Here is a 24,974-nt window from a genome sequence, read left to right as displayed (position 1 = left end):
AATGTGCGAAATTATTTATCTTCTTGTATATTTTAAGCACTGAAAAGATACATTATTAATCAAGTCAAAGCTTTCCTGTATCCACACGGCTTGCAAAACGAGTTTCCACAACATCATTTTCCCACCGCCACCTTATTAGCAGTCAAGACGAATGTAACCTTGATTCAAATGTGCTGCTGTCTGAACATTTGTGAAAGAACTAAGGTGTCCTGTCTGGAACGAAGAAGGGGGAAAAAAGGAGTCCAGACGTTCTTCCTTTCGCATTTTGTGCTTTGTGCAGCACGTTGAACATCAGCTTTGTCTCGGAGGTGAACAAACCTCGTTTGTGCTCTTAACTTGAACTAAATATTGCTAAAGAAGATGCTAATATGGCAGCAGATGAGTGAGGGAGGGAGGGAGGGAGGAGGCGGGTGAATGATTAATTAAACGCAATAGTAAAAATCAATCGGCGTGTGTGCAACGAGATGCAGACAGATGGTGCGGTCAGCGTAGTGGAGAAGATGGATGGAGGGGAAAAAAGGAAGGAGTGGGCGGAAAGCAGGCACTCACACATACATCGGGAGACATCACAGGCAAAACACGAGCCCACACATGTGCTGTGATCTGTGCCTTTGTAGAGAACAGTCAATGAATCAGTCCGGCCAACACGCCACGACACACACTCACGATCAAATACAAGCTAGCCACTAAAGTGGCTCACACACACATTGACAGACAGTTGGCATTCTTTTTTGAAATCCACTCGATCCTACCTGGGAGCCTTTCTTGCTTCCTGGTAAGTTTATGATGAGTGTCTTCCCTCGGATTCCGCACACAGGTCTGCAAAGCGTACATGCTAATTATGAGTCAAAGCAGCACAGACCTCCATTAAGATAAATCGAGAGCCTTGGCAGAGGTAATAAAGCAAAAAAAAAAAAAAATGGTGTGACCTGGAGAGCATGCCGAGCGGTGTGACGTTGAGAGAGCCCATCAACATCGCCAGCGACATCCCCGGAGCCTCACGCTCGATCACCTCCTTAGTGGCCTGGAGAAATGACATTATTATAGACGGATCATCATTTTGAACACCGTGTAGTATGCCAAGAACGACCCCAAGTACAAAACCGAGAGGCCCTGTGAGTTTATTATTTATTATTTTCTATTCCACTATTCAATATTCACTAGTATAGAATTGTTGCCTTGAGACAGCTTCCAGGAAGATGAAGAAAAAAAAAAAAGTATTGCCTTCTCCTCCAGATATTTGTGTGCGCTCACTTGCCCTTGACTTGAGTGACACTTCAAACATAACATTAGCAAGGGAGAAGGCAGAACCAAAGAAAAAAAAAATGAAAATAAGACTTCAAAAGGAGAAGAGAATTGTGGGCTTGGACTCGGGAGAATGAAAGAGGCGAATGGGGGGAGGGTAAATGACAGATACATTATCGACATCGTTTATCATGTAAAGATTCTGATTGGACGACAGGGAGATCGATTGATGGGACATTCACTTCCTGGGAGGATTGAATGATGCGATAACTACGAGGCATGTCAGAAAAGTTCCAGGATGGGTCAGTCACATGTGTGTGTCGTAAACCCTTGGAGGACGAGGAAGAGATGTGTTCGTCGGCAATCAGATAGAAGGTATTATCAGACATCGTGTACACGTCTTTTCTGCTCCCCTCTCTCTTCTGGCCTTCCTTCCAGGAAGATTGCTGCTGTCTAACGTGATTGATGAGGGCCAGCGATACCGCTGAAGCTCGGCTACTGCCAAATTGTGTGCGTGTGTGTGTGTTTTGTGTGTGGGTGAGTGAAAATGAGGATATTGTGCAAGGTGGCTGCTGTTTTGGTTAGCAAAGGAGTCGGTATGGGATTAAATATTGTAAATTGAAAGAATCTATAAATTGAAATAATTTGTATTTATGTTAGGAAAAGCGTTTTAATCTAACTATTTCCGATCAGAGCAAAAATAAAAAAAATATCCCCGGTTCAAATTTTAAATGCTGACAAACTCAACCGCCTGAGCATAACACTCGTACTGAAAAAAAAAAAAAAAAAAAAAATCCAAGAAGTGCTCGACACACATTCTGACACCTGCCAGCCATTATCTCTTAATTGCTTACACGATCCCACATTAAGAAATAAAAAAAATAAAAACCAGAATCAGTAAGGATTTGACTTCAGCCTCTTTATTTCCCATGAGACCACGGGGCTAATTACACTGTATGTTAATCATTGCTCACACACACACACACACATTTGTGTCAGCAAAATGCTGAAAAGACATCCGGAGACATTTGTCTGTCTTTGTTTTGTTTTTTTTGGAATAAAAATGTAAATGTTAGTTTAAAATAATTCCCATTAATTTCCAAAATCCCGGTCCATATATTGTGCCAAAAACAGTAAGTTACACAATCACATTTCTACTTATTTCCAAAAAGGAAAGATGCAAACAAATCAAAAATGGACCAGCTGCATTTTTAAACATAATCTCTGAGTGAACCCACCTCCGGTGTGACGTCTCTCGGAGCAAAGCCGGTACCTCCGGTGGTTAAAATGAGGTTAAGCTCCTTTTCATCGCACCAGTCCACCAAAGTCTCCTGTTGATACATACACACAGTTAAGACTCAAAATCTAAGCTGGGGAAAGTTGCAGCAAATAATCTGATTTAAAAAAAAAAAAAACACTACCTTGATTTCATCTATTTCATCCGGCACTATTTTGTATGCCACAATCATACCACCCAACCTAAAAGGGGGAAGAAAATAAAAATGAATACAACCAATCATCTTGAATCAATAAAAGGGAACTCCTTTCCAACATGCAACAGGTCTCCATGTTTTGATTTCAACACTTTTCACCAGTTTGTGTGAATTTTTTGACTGAATCACATGGGAGAATATGCCCCCTAAAAGAACTCCCCCCCCCCACCCCCGGAAGGACTTTCGACTTAGTACCGCCCACGCAAGAGGAAACTGCTGCTACTGCTGCTGTCGAACCCTGGCGACCTCCTGTGGTCAAATCGAGTAAGATACCTTCGCCCCAAAACAACCCGAGGCTCAAGGTGAAGGCACAGACACTTCTTATGTAACCTCCACTACCTCTTTTTTTTTGTGTTACCTCTTCTTTTTTTTTGTGTGTGTGTAAGAGATGTGCATCATGCTTCTCCGGTGTGACAGCCACTTAAAGGCCATGATACCCACCAACATTCATTTTAAATGTTAATGTTTTTTTTTTTACCCACTCATAGGCTGACTTAACATCGGCAAGAGTAAAATCTGCAAACTGAAAATAACATTAAGGTGTACATTTAATCCCCCCCCCTACACACACACACACATGCCACAACTGACATTTCAGTGATTTACGTCTTCTGATGTGCACGGGAAGGATGATGCTTTCCGCCATCTCTGGACTTTTGTGTAGCTGAGCGTGTGCATGTTCTAACATGTACGCTAGTCCTATAATGTGTGTGTGTGTGTGTGTGTGTGTGTGGGGGGGGGGGTTACACCTCAGGAGAGTAAAGGAGCTGTCAAGACAAATCACCCCTCTCCCTCTCTCTCCTGAGGTTTTTATGGCGCTCTGTTTCAGCCCAAATGAAAATATGCTCAACACAAATAACGAGGGTTCCTTCCCACTGTTTCCTAGGCAACCCCTCCTGTCTGAAGCCTCTACTTGCTGCGCTGTTCATCATGAGTATGTGTGTGTTTGTATGATAGTTTGTGTGCACCACTGAATGTTTCCGAGTTGTTTGTGTTGCAATCGCGGCGGGTATTTTTGGGTGAGGAGCTTCCTGATTGGCCGGTGCGACAATAGGATCAATCCATGAGAAACTGGCAACAGATGAAGATGTGATTTTTATAAAGCGCAACATCAGAGTGCTACTTTTTAAGTAATATATTAAAAGGTTAATAATCTAATCTGGATTTTTATATCTACTCATCAAAGTAGATTACTCACTCATGGCAACTCTACAAATACGTCACACACTCCTGAGGTTGTACAATCCAGACTTTGAGTTTAACCCAGCGTTGCACGTCAACTATATAAATCTCCCTCCACTGAAATTCCTCGGTGAGAATAAGACATCGACTAAAGATCATGTTGATGGGCAGGTGCAGCATTTTAGCCGGAGGTCTGTGCCAAAAAAAAAAAAAAAAAAATACTGATAAAGGAAAGGGTGAGCAAAAGGGGAGATATTTTGAGATTTCAACGGGAGGTGTGTGTCGGAGGGTCTAATAGTGTGGTAGGAGTCCAGGCCTGAAAGCTTGGACGTTCTAAATCTTTTATGAATAAAAGACGAGCAGTGTAAGAGGATAAAGGCAGACTGAGACGGAGTGAAAGGAGCGAGAGTACCAAGAGATACACCGTCAGGGGTACACTTAGAGTGTGTGTGTGTGTGTACCACAAATCTCTATGGTAGTGGGACACTTTTAAGATGAAACCCATCTACCAGGGTGATTTTATTAATAATAAACAAGCTCTCGGCACAGGGTACTCACTTTTACTCTCACATTCTCTTTCTTTCGATTGCAAGACGCTGCATTGTGAGGGCACGCACACGAGCACGAGGCTCCTGGTAGTGGCACGGAGCCCATTAAAGCCCATCCATATATGTTTGGGGGGGGGGGGCACCTCTCAATTGATGGAGAGAGGGGGGGAGGGACTTGACAAGTCCACCTCTTTAAATCCCTGACGAGCTCTAAGTGCTCTGAGGGGTTCCATTCCTATGCTTCCACTCCACAGGGAGCTCGGGAATATTCCGTGGGGCAATGTTGAAAGAAATTCCCGGAAATTATCAGTGGAAAACACCCCAAAGTTAATTATCTGGCCTGGCACCTGGACCAAGGATATTTTAGGGGGGCAGTGCCCCTATGCGTCCCCCTCTAGCTTCATCAGTGGTTGCCATGTTTTGATAGTCTTTTGTAGATTCTGTTTGCAACATTTAGCCAGCTTTTTTTTTTAATAACATTGTATTGTTTCCGATCATACAATTATAATGAGTGATTCATGAGTTCCTGATCACAATCTGCAGCTTGGCCTAGCATGACAAACCCAACATGGTGCGCTCTTGCGTCATGCGCTAACATCACATGAGCAGCCCAAGACATGACAAACAAGGAGCACTTGATGGGGACAAATGATTTTTTTTTTAGAGCGTTAGGCATGCTCATTTTTATGTTCCACATCCTTACTCATAAAAAAAAAAAACAATTGCAGATTTCACCTCCTCTTTGTGAAATTAACGACTCCTGCAGTCACACCGAGACAGAGGAGGGCTGCGGCGCTTTTGTTGTTGCTGTGCATGCTGGGAATTTCCTTCCACAGGGCGACACTGAGTCCCGACGCCTTGCGTTGGAGATATTTTTAGTCCCTTTGTTACACTTCTTCATAAAAAGGCTCCCTCCATCAAATGTGTACAAACACAGATATGTGTTCATTTAAAGTGGTTAATTCAAACGCGTGTGTGTGCGTGTGTGAACGATACCCCTTTTATCGCCATCTGCATGAGTCATCAACGAGATGAATACTCACAAGGATGGATCATGGACGAGATCTTTCAGGTTGACGCCACTGCGGTCCTCTGCCAGGTTTCGGTAGCAGCTGTCACTCACTGCGCAAACAAAAAACAAAAAAAACTAAAAAGCTACACACGAAATGCAAGCAACACGTCAAATGGAATGCCGTGGAAAAACCAGAGCAGCCACAGTTCATTTCGATGATGAAAATTAAATTGATGTGAATGAGCTTGGATGTATTAAATTTAATATCATCCCGCCATAGCACCTCCCTTTTTAATGTATGATGATACAATCATAAATGGATGGATGGATGGATGATACAATCATTGTGTGGTCGCATCACAGGTGCGAGCCACATGAGTCATCACGTGCGACAGCGAGAAGACCGAAAGAGGCCAAATGACAGGCGATGGGGGTGACAAGGTGCTCAAAATAGATGCATAATGAGGGGGGAGGGGATGTTGTAGCATTGGACCAATTGACAACAAGACTGGGAGTGCCATGATCCATAAAAAGGCGGGTGGGAGGGTGATTGTGGGGTGGTGGGGGTGCTGACAGGTGAAGCAAGAATGGTGTAAAAGCTGGAAAGTGCGCAGAGGGATGAGAAGGAGGGAGTGTGAAAAAGGTGGGCGGGAAGCGATAAAAGAGAAAAGTTGAGAAAAAAAAATCAAATGAAGGGAGACATTTTTAGGTGGTTGGGATGGAGCGGCAGGGTGAGGGTGGGGGGGGCGAGCAGCCATGTGGAGGTAAACAGAGTGTGCAGGACGTTGCTCTGGGCGCTGGCAAGTAAACGGCAGAGTGCTGACATTTGCACACTGGGCCAGCTCGGAAAGAAGGACACGGAGAGACTGCGGAGGGAGAGATAGAGGAAGAACAAAAGGGGTGAGAAAGGAAAGGAAAAGGGGGCCATCTTATGTTTGTGTGTGAAGGGGAACTTCCTACAAGACTGCAGTATTCCTCATACGCACGGACAAACGCACGCTCACGCATAGCCCTTCCTCCCAGCTACCCCTTGATCTATAAATAGTCATTCCTTTTTCCGACAAGAGGCAGCAACCATTCCGAACCAATCAACGTGTTCTGTCAAAGGCATGCGTGCACCCCTTCCCCATAGCCCCCCCCCATTCCACGTGTGCAACAAGGGGAACCCCTGGCTGAAGGTATGAAACCATCCTCTCTGCTGCCAACCTTTTGTCAGAGTGGCATAAAGTGCACAATGTTTACTGTACAGAAAAAAATAAGTCACAATATTTCGGGTGGAAATGCCCCGATATAATTCAATGATAGGCGCGGGCCTGCTTTGAAGCATCCATTCTGCTTTTCTGAGTTATAGAGGCCGCATGCTGTCAATCTGGCAGCATTCATAAACTATGTCTTTGCCATTCCATCATTTCCAGGACATAAAGCAGTCAGCACTCATTATCTCCCCAAGAACCTACACTAATGAGGTTTCCCTTCAAAGTGGCCAAACGCACGTGCAGACATAAGACAAATGCCCTTAACATCCTTTCTCACATTTTAGTGGAAGTCGATCGGCGTGATATTCATGATGAGCGAATGTAAAACTTTTTAAGTCTTGTCGTGACATAAACATTATGGGATTTTTTATGTTTTTATAGTTGGCACAAGAGTTTTACAACGTGGCACTCTAAAGTTGCCACATCAGCAGAATATCCAAAAGGAAGATGCATTTGCAATGTGATGGCATAGCTAGCAAGCAGTTACATTGCGCCAAATAACCACTGATGGGAATGAATATGCTCCTCCCAGAGATTTTTTTTTTTTCACTTTTTTTAATTTCTGGAAAATTCTAGTCTATTGCAAGTCACCTAATCACATGCACACAACTTAAGTGGGAAGGGAAACTACTTGTATTTTATTTGCGTGTGTTTTGGTTAGCAACACAAAAGTTAGCCTGCGCTTAGCAGCTCACTACAATTTGTGAGTGATTGTGTCTTGAATAGAATATTTACTACCGTTCTTTTTTTGGGCAAGTGAAGAAGGGAGTCATTTGGCGAGCGGCGCTTCTATTCGAGTCGGGCCCACTATTTTGGGGGGATGCACGAGATCCACTGGCAAGGAGCTTCCGTAGCGCTCTGGCAGCCTCTTTTCCGCCAGCCCACTTGTATTGTTTGCTATTCTTTATCTGCCTAACAGCGGCGCCAATGGCCCTCCAGCTTGGAGAAGCCACTATGGAGGTCAGACATTAGATTGAGATGACATCTGCTGGTAGGAGGGACGACACCTCTTCACGCCAATGAGCCTCAGCCAGAGTGTGATCACATCACTTGTCTGCGTTTTTTTTTTCTTTTTTCCTCTCATTCTGCGCCCAATAGAAACACCGGGCCCTGGGCCTTGGATTAAATGATGTCACGATAAATGGAGGTATGAATCCGCCTCCAGATTGTAAAGAGGTGGGGTTGACATCTAACTGGAGGGGCTACCCCCCCCAAACCTCCTCCACACGCAGTTTACATTACCAAATTGCGACTTCGCACACCAATTACTCACAAACCTCACACACACACATGCTATCGTCACGAGAGTGCGATGCAGATGAATGCGTACATGATGAGACGTTGCATTTGCTCACACACGGGGGGCTTACTGTAAGCAGGAGGGGTGGGGGGGGGACAATGGTATCCTAATCGTCGGCCCGCGTTTCAAAGCTTCTCCACAACACAGTTTCTAGATAAGATGTGAGGATGCTATTTATATCTGTAAGGGGGGGGGGGGGGGTGTATAAGCCAACCAGCGGCTTGCTTTTCATTTATTTGAAGTTGGATCTAATTTAGGGAGTTACATAACGCAAGGAGAGCGACACTCCACCTGACTGGGTCAGCCATTGCGGAACACAATGAAAGGAAGCAACAAAACGTGAATGAAGACTTGATTGAACAGAGCCTCTCTCTCTTTCTCCAAATGTCCTTTGAGTGACCTTGCACAATCCCTCACCTGAACATCCGCCTTTAACAAGTCAGCCTAACTTTGAGATCGCGACACCCCGCCGTTCCTCACAAAGGCCCTCTTGTATTGATGTTTTATTAATAAGGCCATAAATATTGAAAAGACACTTACTAATGAAGCCACGCGCGAGGCTCCAGAGACAATTTACAGCGCCGGGGAATGCGGAGACCTTGAATACGACACCCTAAACTTCTTTGTACACCGACCCACTTCTGGATTTCAATTCCCGAGATTGAAAATGCCCCGCAGCTTGCGAAACTTGCACCGATAATAATCTGCTTCTGTATTTTCTTGATCAATGGAATCAATGAATTGAAGGGACTTGATGAGAGCCCCCCTCCACCCACCTTCTGCAAATATTAATCATAAATCACCGGCTCTGTGTTTAATGAGGGTTGCTCATAATGACTCGCGGTATGATGAATGTGCCGGTGGCTTGGCGTGGCATTATAGCAAAGTCGGGCAAGGGTATGCATGTGTGTGACGTATTTCTGGGGCGATTGAATATGAGCTACCGCATCCCTTTTTCTGCACCTTCCATTACATTTCCATAGCCCGCGGCAAGTCGATGCCGTGTGCGACTGACTTCCGACAGCTGTTTACACACGCGGAGCTAAACAAAATATGCATGGGAGGTTTTCGGAGAGCATGCAGAGTAATCATTCACTCCCCCCCCCCCCCCCCTTACTGCACAGTTGGCCAACGTGATGACAGAATACAAGATGACAAGATAGTTAAAGATATGGCGAGCAGATGAATGTCCCACATTTGCCGCATGTGTGTGTGTGTGTGTGTGTAGCTGCTCTATTAGTACACCAGGTACCTTCCTTTTTGTTCAAAAGCCAAAATGAGTTGGAGAGCAGCTCCATTGATTCAAATAGAAATGTGCTTACACCGGCATCAATACAGCTGCACATTTCTAATACCTCCCTTTAGATTTTTCCCTACACTTCTTTTCTCCCTTCACATCCCGTAATCCCCCCCCCCTCTCCTCCTCCTTCTTCTGCTTCTTTCCACCTACTTCTTCACCCTTCCAAGCTGCTGATGCAGGGAAACACACAACAACCAAAGCTTAGCTACACTTCCCCGAGTTTGTGTCCTTGGACGAGCCGTGTGAATCCACACGGAGAAATCGGCTAACGTTAGCGACTCGGGCTATTCACCCGTTGTTCACAGAATGTTGTGCTGAAGTTGAATCAAACATGATTGTAAAGGACAATTTGTTAAATGCCCCAATCCAAAATATAATAAAATATAAAAAAAAATAAATAATAACAAATAAATAAATAAATGAATGAATGAATGAATGAATGAATAAATAAATAAATAAATAAATAAATAAATAAATACATAAATAAATAAATAAAACTGCGCCTGGAGCTCTTCTCTTCTCTGACTGTGATGTCTTAGAAGCGAGCAAAAAAATAGTGGTTAGCGTAGACGGAAGTTCAACGCCAAAACAAATGAGCGCGGATTTAGCAACGGTGTACAACACCAAGCGGACAGCTGGAGGAATTGAAGAAGGCGGGATTATACAGCGTGAATCAATCAAGCAAGGCCAATCAGCTAATGCAGGATTATCTTGAGTGCTGTCTTGACGTGAAACATGGTGCTAAGATAAAATGACATTTTCTTCACACAAGTCTCCCCCGCAAGGTTCCAAATGATACGCATGGAAAAAAAAAATCCAAAAGCAGGGATTGAGAACCTTTCTCGGCTTTGATAAAGTCCTCTGGGAGCCTTGATTAATTCGTGTAAAAAAACAAACAAAAAAAACAATGAAATGCTATGCATAAATCATGAACATTTGGGAGTTTTTTTTATCTTTTTATTTTTTATTTTTGCAGATCCAACGAGTCACTGTTTAAACAGTTATGGAAAAGTCACATGCAAAAATATTTATTGCTGTGTGTGTTGCTGTGCAAGTGGCTGTGAGGTAACACGAGTGTGTGCGTGTGTGTGTGTGCGTGTGTGTGTGTGTGAGCATATGGGCGTTCATGAACTATCCGGCTCCTCTTATTTCCCAAGATGCAGCGTTTTACACACACAGACTACCCCAGGCCCGCTTCTACTAATGAAGCAGCCTCTTTGCAGCTACCTTCATTACATTCAATTCTCTGGACATTGTCAAGCTCATGGAACCCCCAAAATAAGTAAGACGCCATCTTGCCTGGACACCAGCAAGAGGGAAACACCAAATATGTGGTCAGGTTGGAGAACCTGTTGGCATATTGCGCATATGGGGCGGATGTTTTAACATTTGCCGCCAGGATCCGAAAGGGTTTTGTGGTAGGATCGGGGAAAAAGCGTGACGCTGAATAATTGAGGCGGTGTGTGAAAAACACCTTGACCACACACACATACACACAAGGGTTAGCCATCAAGCGCACCTCGTTAGGGAGACGCTGGCCTCTTCCATTATTCACACATACATGCTCCCCTTTTACCGCTCGCTTCCGTTCTTGGCCGGAGAGAAGGAGTTGAGTGCAGACAGACAGCAAATTAAAAAAAAAAAAAAAACTGAAAGGTGTACTAAAAGAAAGAGCAGTGAGGAAAATGGCAACAGAAATAGCAAGTGAAGAAAATGGAGGTGGTTGGAGATAAAATAGGGAATTTCAACCGGGGTGATGTTGAGGGTGGGGGGCGGGGTTAGCGATTTCATGCAATATCCCCCGGCCGTTTATTGGGATTAGTCAAACTAGATTTTAATCATCATTGATATGGGATTGATTACAGCAACTGATGTTACTAATGCATCATGTGAGCAGGCCAATGGCTGCAGCAATTACCGTCAATTACAGAAGCAATCTCCATAGCAACAGTACACACAAGAGGCTTCCCTTGTGTAATAAAATATTGCAAAAAATCAATCTGATAACAATTCAAATCGGAATATGTTTTCTCACGCTGGATTTACATTGCTGCAAATGTGGATCAAATCTGGATTCAAATTGTATCTTCTATATCTGCATAAATAGGACACATTTGTCCACAACAGATATGTCACAGCAGTATAAAGTTTCTCCATTATAAAATTATAAAAAAATTCCCACGCTGGATTTACATGTGGATCAAATCTGGATTCAATTTGTATCTTCTATATCTGCATAAATATGACACATTTGTCCAAATCAGATATGTCACAGCAATATAAAGTTTCTAAATTGCACAAAAAAAATTTAAAAATACAAAATTTAAAAAATATCAACGCGCCAAGGCGTTTGAGAGTTGTGTACACACGTCTTGAACATCAAACTTGCGCACCTCTCCAAACAAATTAGCCTTTTCTTCTCAGACCATGTTTACATGAGACTGATCAAACGGACCAAAATGACAAATCCCAGGAGGTTGCTGTGATCTCGCGACACCTCCACTACTTCAACAAAGTCCTTTAAATTCCACATAAAAACGATACTATGAGCATTAGACAGAACAAAGGCATCCGATGATTCACTTCTCGTTTGTGATTTTTGGCAACGGCGAGGCACTTCTCAAGCTGCCCGCCCCACCCCGCTGACTTCACACCCCCCTCCGTCCCTCCAGGTCTAATTAACACTTCGGCTGAGGACACGGGATCCAGCGGCGGCCGGCGCTGACCAGAAGAGGAAGTCATCAGTTGAAACCAAGTGCTGTATCTTTTATCAAAATCTTCATCACAATCACTCAACAGTCCCCCCCCCCTCCCCCCCTGCAGGTTATCAGGAGGGAGTGACTCAAGCTCAAGTCAATCTTTGTCTGCTCGCAGCAACAAACAACTATGAATCCCGATTGTCCAATGCCAATTATTTTGAGCCACATTGCTGCTTATGGACAAAATGTACACTTTCTCTACCACCATAATGAGAGATGAAAGGACACTACACTTTGTGCGTAGCAAATTGTCTCGTGAGAGCCCAGCTTGTCCAAAATGGCGCATGATTAATTAACCTTTTTTTGTAATTAACATCTCAACAATAACATTTACAGTAGCTGTGGGAAAAGCTCGCCTCAAACAGTTCATGCTTTTAAATTAACTACAGTGGATTGGAATGAATCAAAAAAAGTGGGCGGAGTATAATAAAGGTCAAAGGTAAAGTGATAGGAAGGAGTGGAAGATGACGAGCAAGGACTATGGGAGAGCGATGTGTGTGTGCTAAGAAGTGGGAGGAGTGTAGGCCTCCACATCAACAACAATTCGCTCCACTCGGGCTGATTCAGCACTGAAAATAATTTCTTTGCGGAGGGACTTAATTCTTATTCTGTTTGTGTGTCGCCGCTTCGGCATTGTCTATTCGGCTCATGTGGCCGCCCGCCTTACCGCTGTTCGCTGTGACAGCTGTGTGTGTGTGTGTGTTGTGTGTGCATAAAAAGCGAGAGGGCACTCGGGGAAAGAAGGGTCAGCGTGTGTTCCGTGTCTTGATGCAGTGCAGAGCCAACTCGAGAAGAGTTTGACCACATGCACCAAGTTCTGACTCTTCCAAACCAAATCTTCCGTTTAAACATTAGTTGATCAATTATTCGAGCCACGCTCCAACTGAGACGTCCCATGGGCTCCATGTCACTTGCCTGGAAGGTTGGGCAGGGGCTAAATTATGGAGGAGATGGAGTCAAGGTCTCATCTCATCCCCTGATGGATAGCTGACCTTTGACCTTTGCGGGATAGAAGTTTGAGCACTGGTGTGATGTGCTCACAACATAATGCTAATTTTTCACAGCGTCTTAAAATGACATCTGATAATAATAAGAAAATATTCTATAGGATACAATAGTGTGTTAACAATTAAGGGGTTAAAGGTCACGTGGTGAGCCAAAACCACCATCATTCCTTTGATACTTTGTTCCCAGTGCCAATGTCAGCCATCCTACTCCATACACGCAGATACATCAAAACGCCAAATAAGCCTGTCGCTTGTGTCTCAACGTCACCGCCATATGTAAGCGGGAACCGCAAACACGGGCACAGCGAGATCAAATCGTCAATCTGTCACGCCGTGCGCCGGAGATCCAGTTGGGGGATCCGAGTGAATGATGACGCACGTATAAATTAACCCCTCTGATGTAGTGTCGCCAGTGATGTAGCGCGAAAAAAAAAAAAAGAGGCAGGGTGTACCGAGAACCTCCGGTTGGTGAGAAGACAAACAGCCGCCCACACGTGGCGGAATTAGAACAACACTCAGTAGAGCGCAGATCTCCACCAACCAGGGCCAACAATTCTAATTTGGATCAGGAGAGGAAAATGCTGAAAAGCGCCTTCCCGCCAACGTTGCCAAATGTGAAAAAATAATCCCCGGATCCGGACGGGTTCTTCCTTGGCTTGTAATCCAGAGCTCCAAAGTTTTCTGGGAACTGAACAATTCTTTTATTTGTCAGGGCAGCACAGCGGATGCCTCACGGTTCTGAAGTTTCGGGTTCAAATCACCGGCCAAGCAAACCGAGATCAATAAAAACATAATTTAATTGGCTACGTCATGAAAGCAAGTGGAAGTGGATCCAAATTGTAGCGCAGGCGTTTATTCAGGTCTACGCGACGGATGCGGCACTAGCATGCAGCCCCGATTCAGCACCGTCAGTCTCTCTCCAGCCAGGGGTGGAGGATGAGATGATGTCGTGGGGGTGAAGGGCTGCGCTGGTGCTTTTTTTTTTTTTTTGGGTGAGGGGGGTTCCCTGGCAGATTTCAGAACACGGTCATTAGCCCTCCGCTCTGCCACTGCATCAATGTGGGGGGGAATAAAGTCTGCCGCATGTGTGAGATCTCGCCTTCCATGAAATATTGATCGAGGCAGCCCCACACAGGATGGACAGCGGGAGTAGAGACGGGAAGATGAGGGACGTGGGGGGAAAAATGGGGAGGATATTCCTCTGGACAGCTTTAATCGTGCATCCAGCTCGTCAGATGTGGCAAGTCCTCTGAAATATCATTTAACTGCCGGGTGGTGGGTAGGGGAGGGGGCGTGTGTGTGTGTGTGTGTGGGGGGGGGGGGGTCAAGACAAGCCCACGATAACATGACAACGCAAGAGAAAGGCATACAAACGACGGCCAACAGATCGAACACATCCCCTTCCCAACATTACCGCGTGAGACGCGCAGTCATCGCGTCTGGTGGAGGATACCCCATCCATACACATGCACACACGCCTGTCATCTTCTCCGGCATCCAACATGCACGCGGCGTGTGCAACCCACACGGATCCAACATGTGTCCTGTAAACATCCACCTCTCGAGTCTCACACATGAGCATTTTGGCACAGGCCAAGGATGTGCTCATCCACATCGCACGCATTATCCGCCACCTTGAGCAACACCTACAGCCCCCCAAAAAAATAATGAAATAAAAGCGCTGTGTGTCCACATGCACGCATGTTGAACGGCACACACACGTAGGCGCGCGCACGCACGCACGCTCGCTCACAGCTGTAATTTGCAGCTTTGGCAAGCAGATCGGCACATGAATTATTCAATACACATAAACCGGCCACCTCTTCCTCCCCTTTAAAAGACGCGACACGAGCGGACACACGGCAACGCCGAGCCCACCTAATTGAGACCCACAAATCCACGGCGCTGGATGGAATGGACCGTAGCGTAGAAATGACTCGTTTTTTAATTAAGTGACGGAACATGCGAGGTGCCGCGACACAAGCAGACGCGTCAAAGATCCACGCGCCTTCGGTTGTATCAAGAAAAAAGAAGAAAAAAAAACCGCGACATCGATCGCGCTTACCTGTCAAGACTCCGACCCGAATTTGATGGTCGTGGTTCGTTAAAATCATCCCGTCCGACGCCATGTTCAGCAGCGCTGTCGCCCGCACCGACAACTCACGGCAGGGCCCAGAGCCGATCGCATCGAACTTGCTGGGGAGAGGGAGGCAGAGGAGGAGGAGGATGAAGCAGGGATGGAGGGAGAAGAGAAAGAGAAGGGAGGAGGTTGAGGATGAGGAGTGTTGGTATGGAGCAAAAAGGGGAGGGGGGGGGGTGTCAGACGAGATGAGTAGAATGTCGAGCAATCACCGCATGAAGGCGTGCATCGCTCAGCTGGCCCACTGACACAGTACTAGAACCAGACACGTCACAACTAAAACCCGCTTTGTGCTTGCAATCTAATTACATCCACCAAGGAAGAAATAAAAAATTAAAAAAAATACAACGGGGGTCCATTTGCTTCACGTGTTGCCCCTCTGCTCTCTCTCAGTGACCTCAGAAAAAAGTCTGTGTTAAGTCTCAAAGCAGAAACTTCTGGGAGAAGATCACAGTGTGACCTGTAAAAATGCAACCGCATCCCCCGGCTAAAAAGGCCGTGCTGCTATTTATAGACTTGCTGCACGCCTCCGCTGTGTATAATTTCTCTTGTTTGTTCTCATGGAGAAAAAAAAACCCAAGTCCATGCTCTAGGTTCGCTATCAATATACATAATTCATTAATGCACATTTATACACACACGTGTGGAAGAAACGGGGCCGCAGTTTGAGCTTGATTGGCTCGCTTCACGCATGTTGCCACGTGTGTTCCAACCGTGAAACTGACATTGCGTCCGTTAAACCGTACGGCCATGAGTATAGAAAGCGTCACGAGTGAGATAAGATACGGCATGACTCCTTCTTGCGACAGTTGCCGAGTCATCATTCAGAGCATCCAAAATCGCATTGCCAAATAAATATGCCACGCTAATTTTTTGTGTGTTTCTGGCATTCCATGAGCATAAAAAAAATCATTCTCCGCTGTCACCTCACATTTTGGTAGTCCTTGTTACGCCGCATTTTAAAATCAGCCATCATAGTTAATTTTACGTTTGATGTATCACATTTGCACGTCCTAAACATGTTTCTAGTACAATATGTTTCGTACGAGAACCCTTCAAACCGCATCAATAAGGTACACACGGGGGGAAAAAAAATAAAAGCACACACAGAATTCCCTCGCCAAGCGGAACCCCATCTGGCGATTTTTACACAGCCGCGCGTTGACGTAGCTTGTGCACGCGCATTGTAATGGCGGCGTAATTACCTCACTGTCAGTTGAGCCGCTCGCTGCTCACGGATAGGTGATGAGGAGGCAAGGGCCATCGCTCTCCCCTTTTTCCCTTGCCATCCATCACAATAATAAGGAGAGCCCCCAGCTGACGGAGGAAGCAGTAAACATGTTCTTCCCGCTGGTGATTCACCTCCTTTCCCCTCCGCAAGATGCAGATGAAAGGCCAAGGGCAAAAAAGAGAAAGGGCCCTTCCATAGGCAAGTATTTGGATGAATGGGGCTGAAGAGACGGCCATTTTGCTAAAACATGTCTCTAAAGAGAAGCGCTTTAACATATTTACACTTCATTTGGCCCGCTTATCTGCAGCAGACGATTGGACTTGTTGCTCCTTGAGCCAATCATATGTTAGCTTGGACAGTCGCCCTGCTGATGAGGACAAGCTATTCTTTAATTAAAATAAGGGGAGGGTGGGAGGAAAAGAAGGAACAAACCCCCGAGGCTGAGTTGATATTATCCCGCGATGCCTTCCGCGGAACACCTGACTACATTGGTGCCAATGTTAGTGGAGTCGGTGAGTGGAAAAAAAACAATTACCCATCTGCGAATGAGCAGCAGACACTTAATTGCCTGGGCCTCTTGTTTGGAGACAGTAATCAGACAACACAGATTTTACCTCAGGACATCCAAGGAGACAGAGTCTGTGTGTGTGTGTGTGGGTGTGTGTCACGATGGATGGAAAATGTGTGAATCATAAGTGACTCCCACCACATTGCACGTCTTTGACTCCAAACACTTGTTTAGACTTTGGGCGAGATCGTATTGTCATCGAAAGAAAAATCGTGTTCTGTGCTTGATGGAGTATTAATCAGGTTTTCAGTATTGATGTATTATATATACATTTTGTATGTCAAGTTGTATTCAAAATAGGAGTGACTTTATTGAATATTTTTAGAATCGATGATTCTATCGACTAGTTCATCAATTAATCGAATCATCTGATACAATTTATTTGCTTTAAAGTGTATTGAATATTTTTTTTCCCTGATTACTGTTTATAAACCAACTATTTTTAGTTATTTGGTATTATTTAGCAATTGAGAAAACAACGAAACAACTATCGGCCATTGTTTTCCACAGTAAAATCAGATGTTTGCAAATGTCTCATTTTGATTAAACACAAAAGATAAATCAGTCTGCCTTCACGAGGGGCAAGAGAAATTAGAGTTATTATTTTTGAGAGCCTGAAATATTCAATCAAACAAATGTCTGTAAACATTAAAATAGGAGGTGGTTAATTTGATCATCGATTTGTTGTCGATTAATCGATTCATCTCAGCACCTCTAATTGAAAAACTAATTTAATCGGGGTGAACAAGCAGCTGCTGTTGTTTCTCTATAAAGTTGCATTGCCAGCTACTGGCTTGGCATACTCATTGCAGCATTCATAGTCTTTTATTTTGATATAGAGGGTTTACAGATAGCGACCTCGTAGCTTTGCATTTGCATAATTAACAGACTGACATTTGAGAAGTAGAATGTCAGCCTTGGTCACTAAAACTACCGCAGGTCAATTTTTCCAGCCGTGTAATTGGCTGCTAGAATTTAGAGATTTCACTCTCAACACCTCATCCCAAATAGTCCACAAACACTTTTTTTTTAGACATAGACTGAGATTATTGCAGATGTTGGAATAATTTGACAGATTTGACTCAGGCGACGGCATACGTCCATAGATGCCCCTTCTACCTATTTAAAGTGACATGTCTGATGCAACGCTTGTGCAGAGGCACAGACTTGGCTGTCTTTATGACATTCTGAGCACATCATAAGTGACAGCTACAAACAACCTCAAACAAACTGGCAGCGTAGAAGATGGAGGAGCACAGCTGGTACTCGGATTTTCTTTTTTCCCCCCCCAGACTGGCTTTGACCCTTATTAATAAAGCTACGCTTCAACAAACATATTTTAAGTCATCCAAACCAGTCCTGATTTATCATCTACTTACTGCAGGTAGAGAAATGAATATTAAGTGGAGATATATAAAAAAAAAAGTGTGCACAACTATGTTAACATCTTTTGTGATGTGAGTGGAAAAAAAAGCAAATTGACCTAATTAAAGAAATGCAATGGTCATCATCAAGTGAATATATCTGAATATCAAATATATGTAAAAAAATAATAACAAGTGACTAATAGCGTCTGAGTGACATTGGGAGTCAACCCCTGGCGAGAACAAATAACATCCCGTGGCGCGAGCTTTTCTCTCTGGCAGACCTTGGAGGCCCACCTGAGAGAATTGCCAGCACGGGAGCAGAGTGTTAAGCTGTTGGCTGTCGCTGTGTCGCGTCTGTGTGTTAAGAGGAGGCCCGGCCTGTGCCGCTGCTATTACTGCTGCTGCTGCTGCTTCTGTGGGATGCGTGTTGCAGTTTGATGAGTGTTTCTTGCTGCAGTGCGTGAAAGAGAGGGAGAATGTGTGTGTGTGAGAGAGAGAGAGAGAGAGACAGAGTGAGAGAGAAAATCAGCCCCAACCCATCGGAGAATCGCATTTCCTAGCATAAATATATGCACGTGTTTATGTGCAGGCATGCACATGCATACTTTCTCTGCCCACTTGTGCAGGAATGCACAAACACTCGTGGTGAGGAAGTGCTCGAGTGACCCAGCGTGGAGAGATAAGACTGCCGTGCAATTGAGAAATATGCAACCTGCATGTTAACAACCCCGAGAGCGCAGCCTCCCCGGGGTGCTCTTACTCCTCTCTCTCGGTTTCCTCTGTACGCACAGCCCCACGCTCGCCGCCTTCCGAGCTAGTCCCCCCCCCCTCCGCCCCCGCCTCACCTAACCCGACAACAACAGGACAGAGGAGGGCAAAATGGAGGATGTAGAGCAGGCAAAGGGGGGAAGAGAAATGTGAAAGGGCGGAGGATGGATTTATCATCAGTTTTTATTTTTTTTGCTGTCGGTCTTGTAAACATGTGCAGAGTCCCAGTGAGCTGCGGCAAAGCGGGGGCAAGAGTGCTCGGGGAGGCGAAACACAACATATGGAGGACTAATGAGGTTTTATTTGGAGGGTTTCTCTGGGGGGGGTGGGGGCAAAAAGGATGGGCGGGGCCAGTACAGTTTCAATTAGGAGGCCTACAGCGGCACATGGTTATCCATAATCTATTAAGTGACAAATAATGGCGCACACACACACAGTTTTGGGGCAAATTTAAACTGTTGCTCACCTACATTGTCCAACAACATGCTAGGTAGCACTGAGGCTCATTTGGAGATTCAATGTCAAAACTTGAGTCCAGCAGATCATAACCGAGCCCAAATAGACAGAAGATACTTTGGTTCTCAAAATATGGCAGGAGAATGATGAATCTCCGCTCTTTAGTCGCTATTGAGACTGACGTCCACGCGACACATTGACCTGGATACTAATATCAGTCTTTTTATTGAGAGGCTGATGGAATTTGCATTTAGATTGAAATGACTTGGGCATGGCCAGGACACCAGCGAGGGCCGCGGAAAAGGAAAGAGGAGGCGGTGTGGTTTAAGCTTTGTTGGCTCATCCCACTGCAAAAAATGACATAACACACAACAGAGCATTCATTGTATGCTCATATGCTCCACTAATATTGGATAATATTTTTTGTGTTATATTTATTATTATTATTTTTATGCATTGGAAATAAAAAAAAAAATAATCTAAAAGCTTCCCTGCTATCCATGCACAGACCAACATCAGGCTGACAAGAATCTTTTCTAGACAACAAGAGCACCACCTTGTGTTAATATTTTATACTGGCAAAATCGTGAGCTTGCATCGTCATCAAATACTGACCGTGCAGCCAAAGGACAGCTGACTTGACAACCTCCACATTTGAACAAAAGCATAAAATTACATCCGCCAGCCGGCATCTTATTACATAAACAACAACAAAAAGCAAAAGCTGCATTTGCACAAAAAGAAGCAAATCAAATATCCTTCAAGGAAAGTCATTTAGTTCCAAGTGTTAAATCAATTTCAGTGCCTCAGCCCGCGGCGGGTAAAAGGATTTAAATGAGAGAATAGTTTCTCGCCCCCAAAAAATGAGCTATTCCTTTGCAATTGTAGTTTGGGAGCCTGTAATTAATACTCAGATCTGGTCGATATGAAGCTTGGAACACAGTGACTATGCAGCCATTATGGACCTTACCAGTCAATAATTATAAGGGGTGCAGCATGACAATTAATTTCCATTGATTCATTCGCCCCCCCATTACTAAAGCCACAAGTATGGCTCACTTTGGGCCATTTCATGGATCAATAAAACCCATTTATCAAGTGCTAGATTTTTTTTTGTCAGCCGGCCATTACAGTATGTTAATTTGTGGTAATGCGGAGAAGACGGTGGTATACTTTTAGTTGGGGGGGTTAGGCTTGCATTAGGAGTTAATAGCAATTTACAAAGCTCTCCCCCAGGAAGATTCATAATGCTCCGTGTAGGACAATGTAATCCTCTCTGTCAATATAATCCTGCTGATATTATTAGGGTGGGAAAAAAAACAAACTGATGACACGATATTACTTTTTTGCCTCTGAGCCAATAAATGCTAATTTACCTGATGGGAGGGGTTAGTGCGCGAGCATCTGTTCGTGCGCGTGCATGTGTGAGTGAAGATATAGCGAGAAGAAAATGAATGCTAGGAAAGATTACAGAGAGTGTGGAAGGCATTGAGATGATGAATCATCCCCATAGAGCAAATAGCTCTTTACTACTACTTTAAAGTTTAAGAGAGTCACCATGCAAAGATGCACACATTAAGAGATAAAGAGACAATTTTACAGGCTGGGAATGAAAACATCCACTTGTGGAACGAACCTAATTCAGAAACACAAACCCAGTTTGATTAAAAAAAACAAAAAAACAAGCATTTGTAAATAAATAATAAATACATAATTACACAGAAAATATTTTAATAAATATTTTAACATTCCTGGTTGTAATAAAATAATAAAATAATAAAATAAAATAATAATAAAATAAAAATAATAGAATTATAAAACTATTCAATTCTTTACATTGTATGAAAGACCAAATGGGGAACAGGAAGGTGAAGCCCAAAGTAAAGGCATGCACGCAGAAACTCTGACAGAGATGAGATTCAACCCGGGAGTTAAAGTCACGCAAGAAGAAATTATTTTAGAAGCTTTGGGCTGTTCAACTCGTTGGGCTTCACTCTACTGAAACAATTCTCCACACTTAAAAATCCTCATTAAAATCTATATGAAAAAAAATCTTGTCTAAAGTTAGACATGGAGTGCTCTGAGGACACTTTCAGTCTTATTTATTAAAGGCCATAGTGAATTTTTTTTGGAGGGGGGAAAGTAGGGCATGACTTAATGTCTTAAGGGAGTTTTTAAGCCACTCTTAAAGGCTTAGCTCTCCCCCATCACACCTAAATAATGGAGCATTTTGTATCAAGTCTGGGCCTAATGGTCATATCAGCATATGAATGTACCGACAGAGCGTTTCCAACTTTCCTAATAATCTTTGCACCAGTCAGAAGCTGACTCCAGTCCATTGGTTCTAGCAGAACCTTTGAAATGCCAGCCATGACCAGCAGGTGTCAGTGCAGCCCAGAAACCGTCATGTGGAAAAGGAGGAGAGCTGCTAGTGCAGAGGGGAGCGGCCTGCAGCGGACTGGCCAGCCAGAGCCGCAGTGCATCAAACACAAGGAGACTTAAATTGCTATTAATAAGCAAGAGCAGGCTCCACTGGGCAGTGTGACCTGGCGCGGGATTTATGGAGCATCTCGCCGGTGGGCATCCCACAACTCGTTCAATTTTAATCATCTGCTTGTATCATATACTGGGGACACGCATTTGTTTTACGTCAGAGTGTGATGATCAGTCTGGAAAAAAACCAAAACAAAAAACAAGAGGAGAACCTTTCACCCTCTAGTTGAGGACACCCGGGATCAAGCCACATTTACAAAACCGAGCATGACGCTCAGAGTAGAAATGGGAATTCAATTAGAAGACACAGCACACACCAGACCTGGAAGCAGACCCGTAGCTAGGGGTGGGCCAAAGGGGGCCGTGCCCATCCACTTGAGCATGGATCTAAAAAATATGGATAGTTCTAGGAACGTGATGTTTAATGAGTATGACATTTTTGCAGTTGAAGCTAGAAACGTGAATAGGAGCAAAAAAAATTCCACTCATCCGTGCATTTGCCATAGCAACAAGTTTCCTCCTCCAAGCAAGAAATCTTACAGTATTATAAAAACAAAACTGAAAAAGTAGCAAAACATTGACGTGGGTTTGTGTGAAAATGTTGACAGAAGCAATGTCGGAAATGGGAAGAGACACCAAGCAGAAAATTGCAAGAAGTTAGTGAGTGAAAAGGATGCGGGGAAAATGGAGCAATTAGCGGAGGGGAGGCAGCGAATGAGCGAGCGAGCGAGCGAGCGAGCCAAGACAGCCTCTCACTGCTGCAATAATTCAATTAAAAAGGAGCCGCTTCAGAATGGCAGAATCTTTTTCTTGACAGCAGCCAGTGTTTGGGGGTCACCGGCGTGTGGCTGGAGCAGCCCTCCTGCCAGGCTGAGCAGGGAGGACGGAAAAAGGCGTCCACCCCGGCAGCGGGGACATTAACGCTAATCCAACATGACTTGTTGGTATATTTCCACCGCGTCATTGATGTTAATGGAAGTACTTGGAAGCCTGCCTGAATGGAAATCAGAGGGAATATTAATGAAGCCGGCCGACTGATGGTGGGTGGAGCACATTAATATGTATCCAGACGCAACGTTGTGAGAAATACACTTCTTGCATATCTCTGTTTGTCTGGCATGAAATAGTGATCGCTAATCAAGTCGCTGGCGTGTGAAGTGGACGCCACTCGCATGCTGGCAGCGGCCGATAAAGTGGCGCTTGCCGCCCGTCGGGGGTTCCTCTGCGGGGGCAAAAGTGCGGCGGCACCATTGGAAGTGAAAATCTCTTTTGAAGAGAGTTTGATCTTGAAGGAGCACAGCTGGCTTTGCTGTGACATCCTGCCATCCAATTACCTGTACATATTGCCTTGGTTACAAGTGGGCGGGGCTTCCATATGTCACGACAGGCACTGAGGCCCTTGCAAAGTTGCTTTTTCAAGGTCAGTGTGGCTGCCTGGAGTTTTTTTCTGCTTGTACTTTGAGTCCAAATGGCTCAATTTTGTACAACTCAATCTGAATACCTTTTAAAATAAAATCAATTAGCGCTGGGGGCCCCGAAATCTGACTAAATCTGTCAATTTAATCATATCCCACCTCAACTTTGTCTAACCTTTCATAATTCATGAAGATTGAAGCCTGACGTCTACCACTCGGCCTCAATCAATCAAAGCATTTTTTTTTTCCATGTGATGGACTAATCCGACAAATAACCACATTGGGTTTTAAAAGATTACTCTGGATACACACACACACACACACACACACACACACACACACACACACACACACACACACACACACACACACACACACACACACACACACACACACACACCCCTCTGGCTGTAATGGATTAAACCTACTTGCGATAACAAAAAGAAACAGATTGCTGCCTTCCGCCTGATTTACCAAGTCTTCCCTCAGCTCTGTTGTGTGGGGAGAAAGCCAAAATGGAGCCTCGAAACTCTGCCCCGTAGGACCTCCAAAAGTTTGGAAGCACTGGCTTCCACTTAACCAGTCTAAAGCAATTTTCACCCTTTTTTTTTTTTTTTGTCAATATTTTTGGCCCATCCTCTATGTGGAAACTATTAATTACATGGCTGAAAATGACTTTTGATTTATTTCGATTTGGATGAATTTTTGCATTCATTATTGCTTTGAAATTGAGGGACTTAAAAACAGCGGAACCTCATTTCACATTAAAATTCAAAATTTGGACGTGTTCCATGCCTTAAAGGCGACGCGGTATATTATGGAAAACTGACTTGCATACAATTAGTCAGGACCCTGAAGTGCCCGCCCACCCATAAAGTGTGAAATTACACAAGCAAGTAAATCTCTTATTAGCTGCTTATTTCCCAAAATGTGTCTGCGAGCAAACGGCTCCAAATTGCCACTTTTTCAAATGAGCTCAACTGCGATGTCAAAATCATCAAAGTAATTAAAAACATCATTTACATGATACGGCTTGCACACAGTTTGTCCACCCATGACTTGGCATTCAAAAAAAAAAAAAGTTTTCAAATTGATGACCAGATTACATAAAAGCGTTGTTATACCAAAAGCTACGAAAAATTGTCATGTGACCACAATTTGGTTTCTGATATGTGGCACAATGTGAGAAATGAAATTTTTTTTGGCTCCCATCCAGCGGCTAATTGTGCATCTCCGCATACTCTTCCAGCAGTTAAACACAACCATCATAAACAGCACCTCATCAGAAATTATTCTGACAAGGCAGCGTGTACAGCCAAGGGGAGATTAGAGAACTTGCAAAGTGGGCTCCGAAAACATCGCTAAGGAGTCGGGCAGCGAGCCAGTTAACCAGTTTAAGGTTCGAGGAGGAAGCGGGGGACGCTCTCGACTTGA

At 44.3% G+C, this 24,974-nt stretch overlaps 1 protein-coding gene across 12 annotated transcripts in view; it reads right to left on the bottom strand.

The window, feature by feature from the left end:
- Window positions 1–24,974, bottom strand: part of gphnb (gephyrin b) — a 51,808-nt gene that overhangs the window by 15,695 nt on the left and 11,139 nt on the right. For 4 of the 12 annotated variants that reach the window (XM_068649125.1, XM_068649126.1, XM_068649130.1 and 1 more), the window contains exons 1-6: window positions 15,168–15,364; window positions 5,512–5,590; window positions 2,667–2,724; window positions 2,484–2,576; window positions 930–1,024; window positions 753–819 (exon numbers count right to left, since the gene is read on the bottom strand). In XM_068649125.1, coding sequence (XP_068505226.1) covers window positions 753–819; window positions 930–1,024; window positions 2,484–2,576; window positions 2,667–2,724; window positions 5,512–5,590; window positions 15,168–15,231 — 456 coding nt within the window. In that variant the 5' untranslated portion in view covers window positions 15,232–15,364. Of the gene's footprint in view, window positions 1–752; window positions 820–929; window positions 1,025–2,483; window positions 2,577–2,666; window positions 2,725–5,511; window positions 5,591–15,167; window positions 15,366–24,974 lie in introns of those variants that run through there. The other 8 variants (XM_068649128.1, XM_068649127.1, XM_068649129.1 and 5 more) reach the window with 5 other exon arrangements.

Source organism: Syngnathus scovelli, chromosome 20 (genome assembly GCF_024217435.2).
Source record: "Syngnathus scovelli strain Florida chromosome 20, RoL_Ssco_1.2, whole genome shotgun sequence".
Taxonomy (NCBI): domain Eukaryota; kingdom Metazoa; phylum Chordata; class Actinopteri; order Syngnathiformes; family Syngnathidae; genus Syngnathus; species Syngnathus scovelli.
This window is presented reverse-complemented; position numbering and strand designations above follow the sequence as displayed.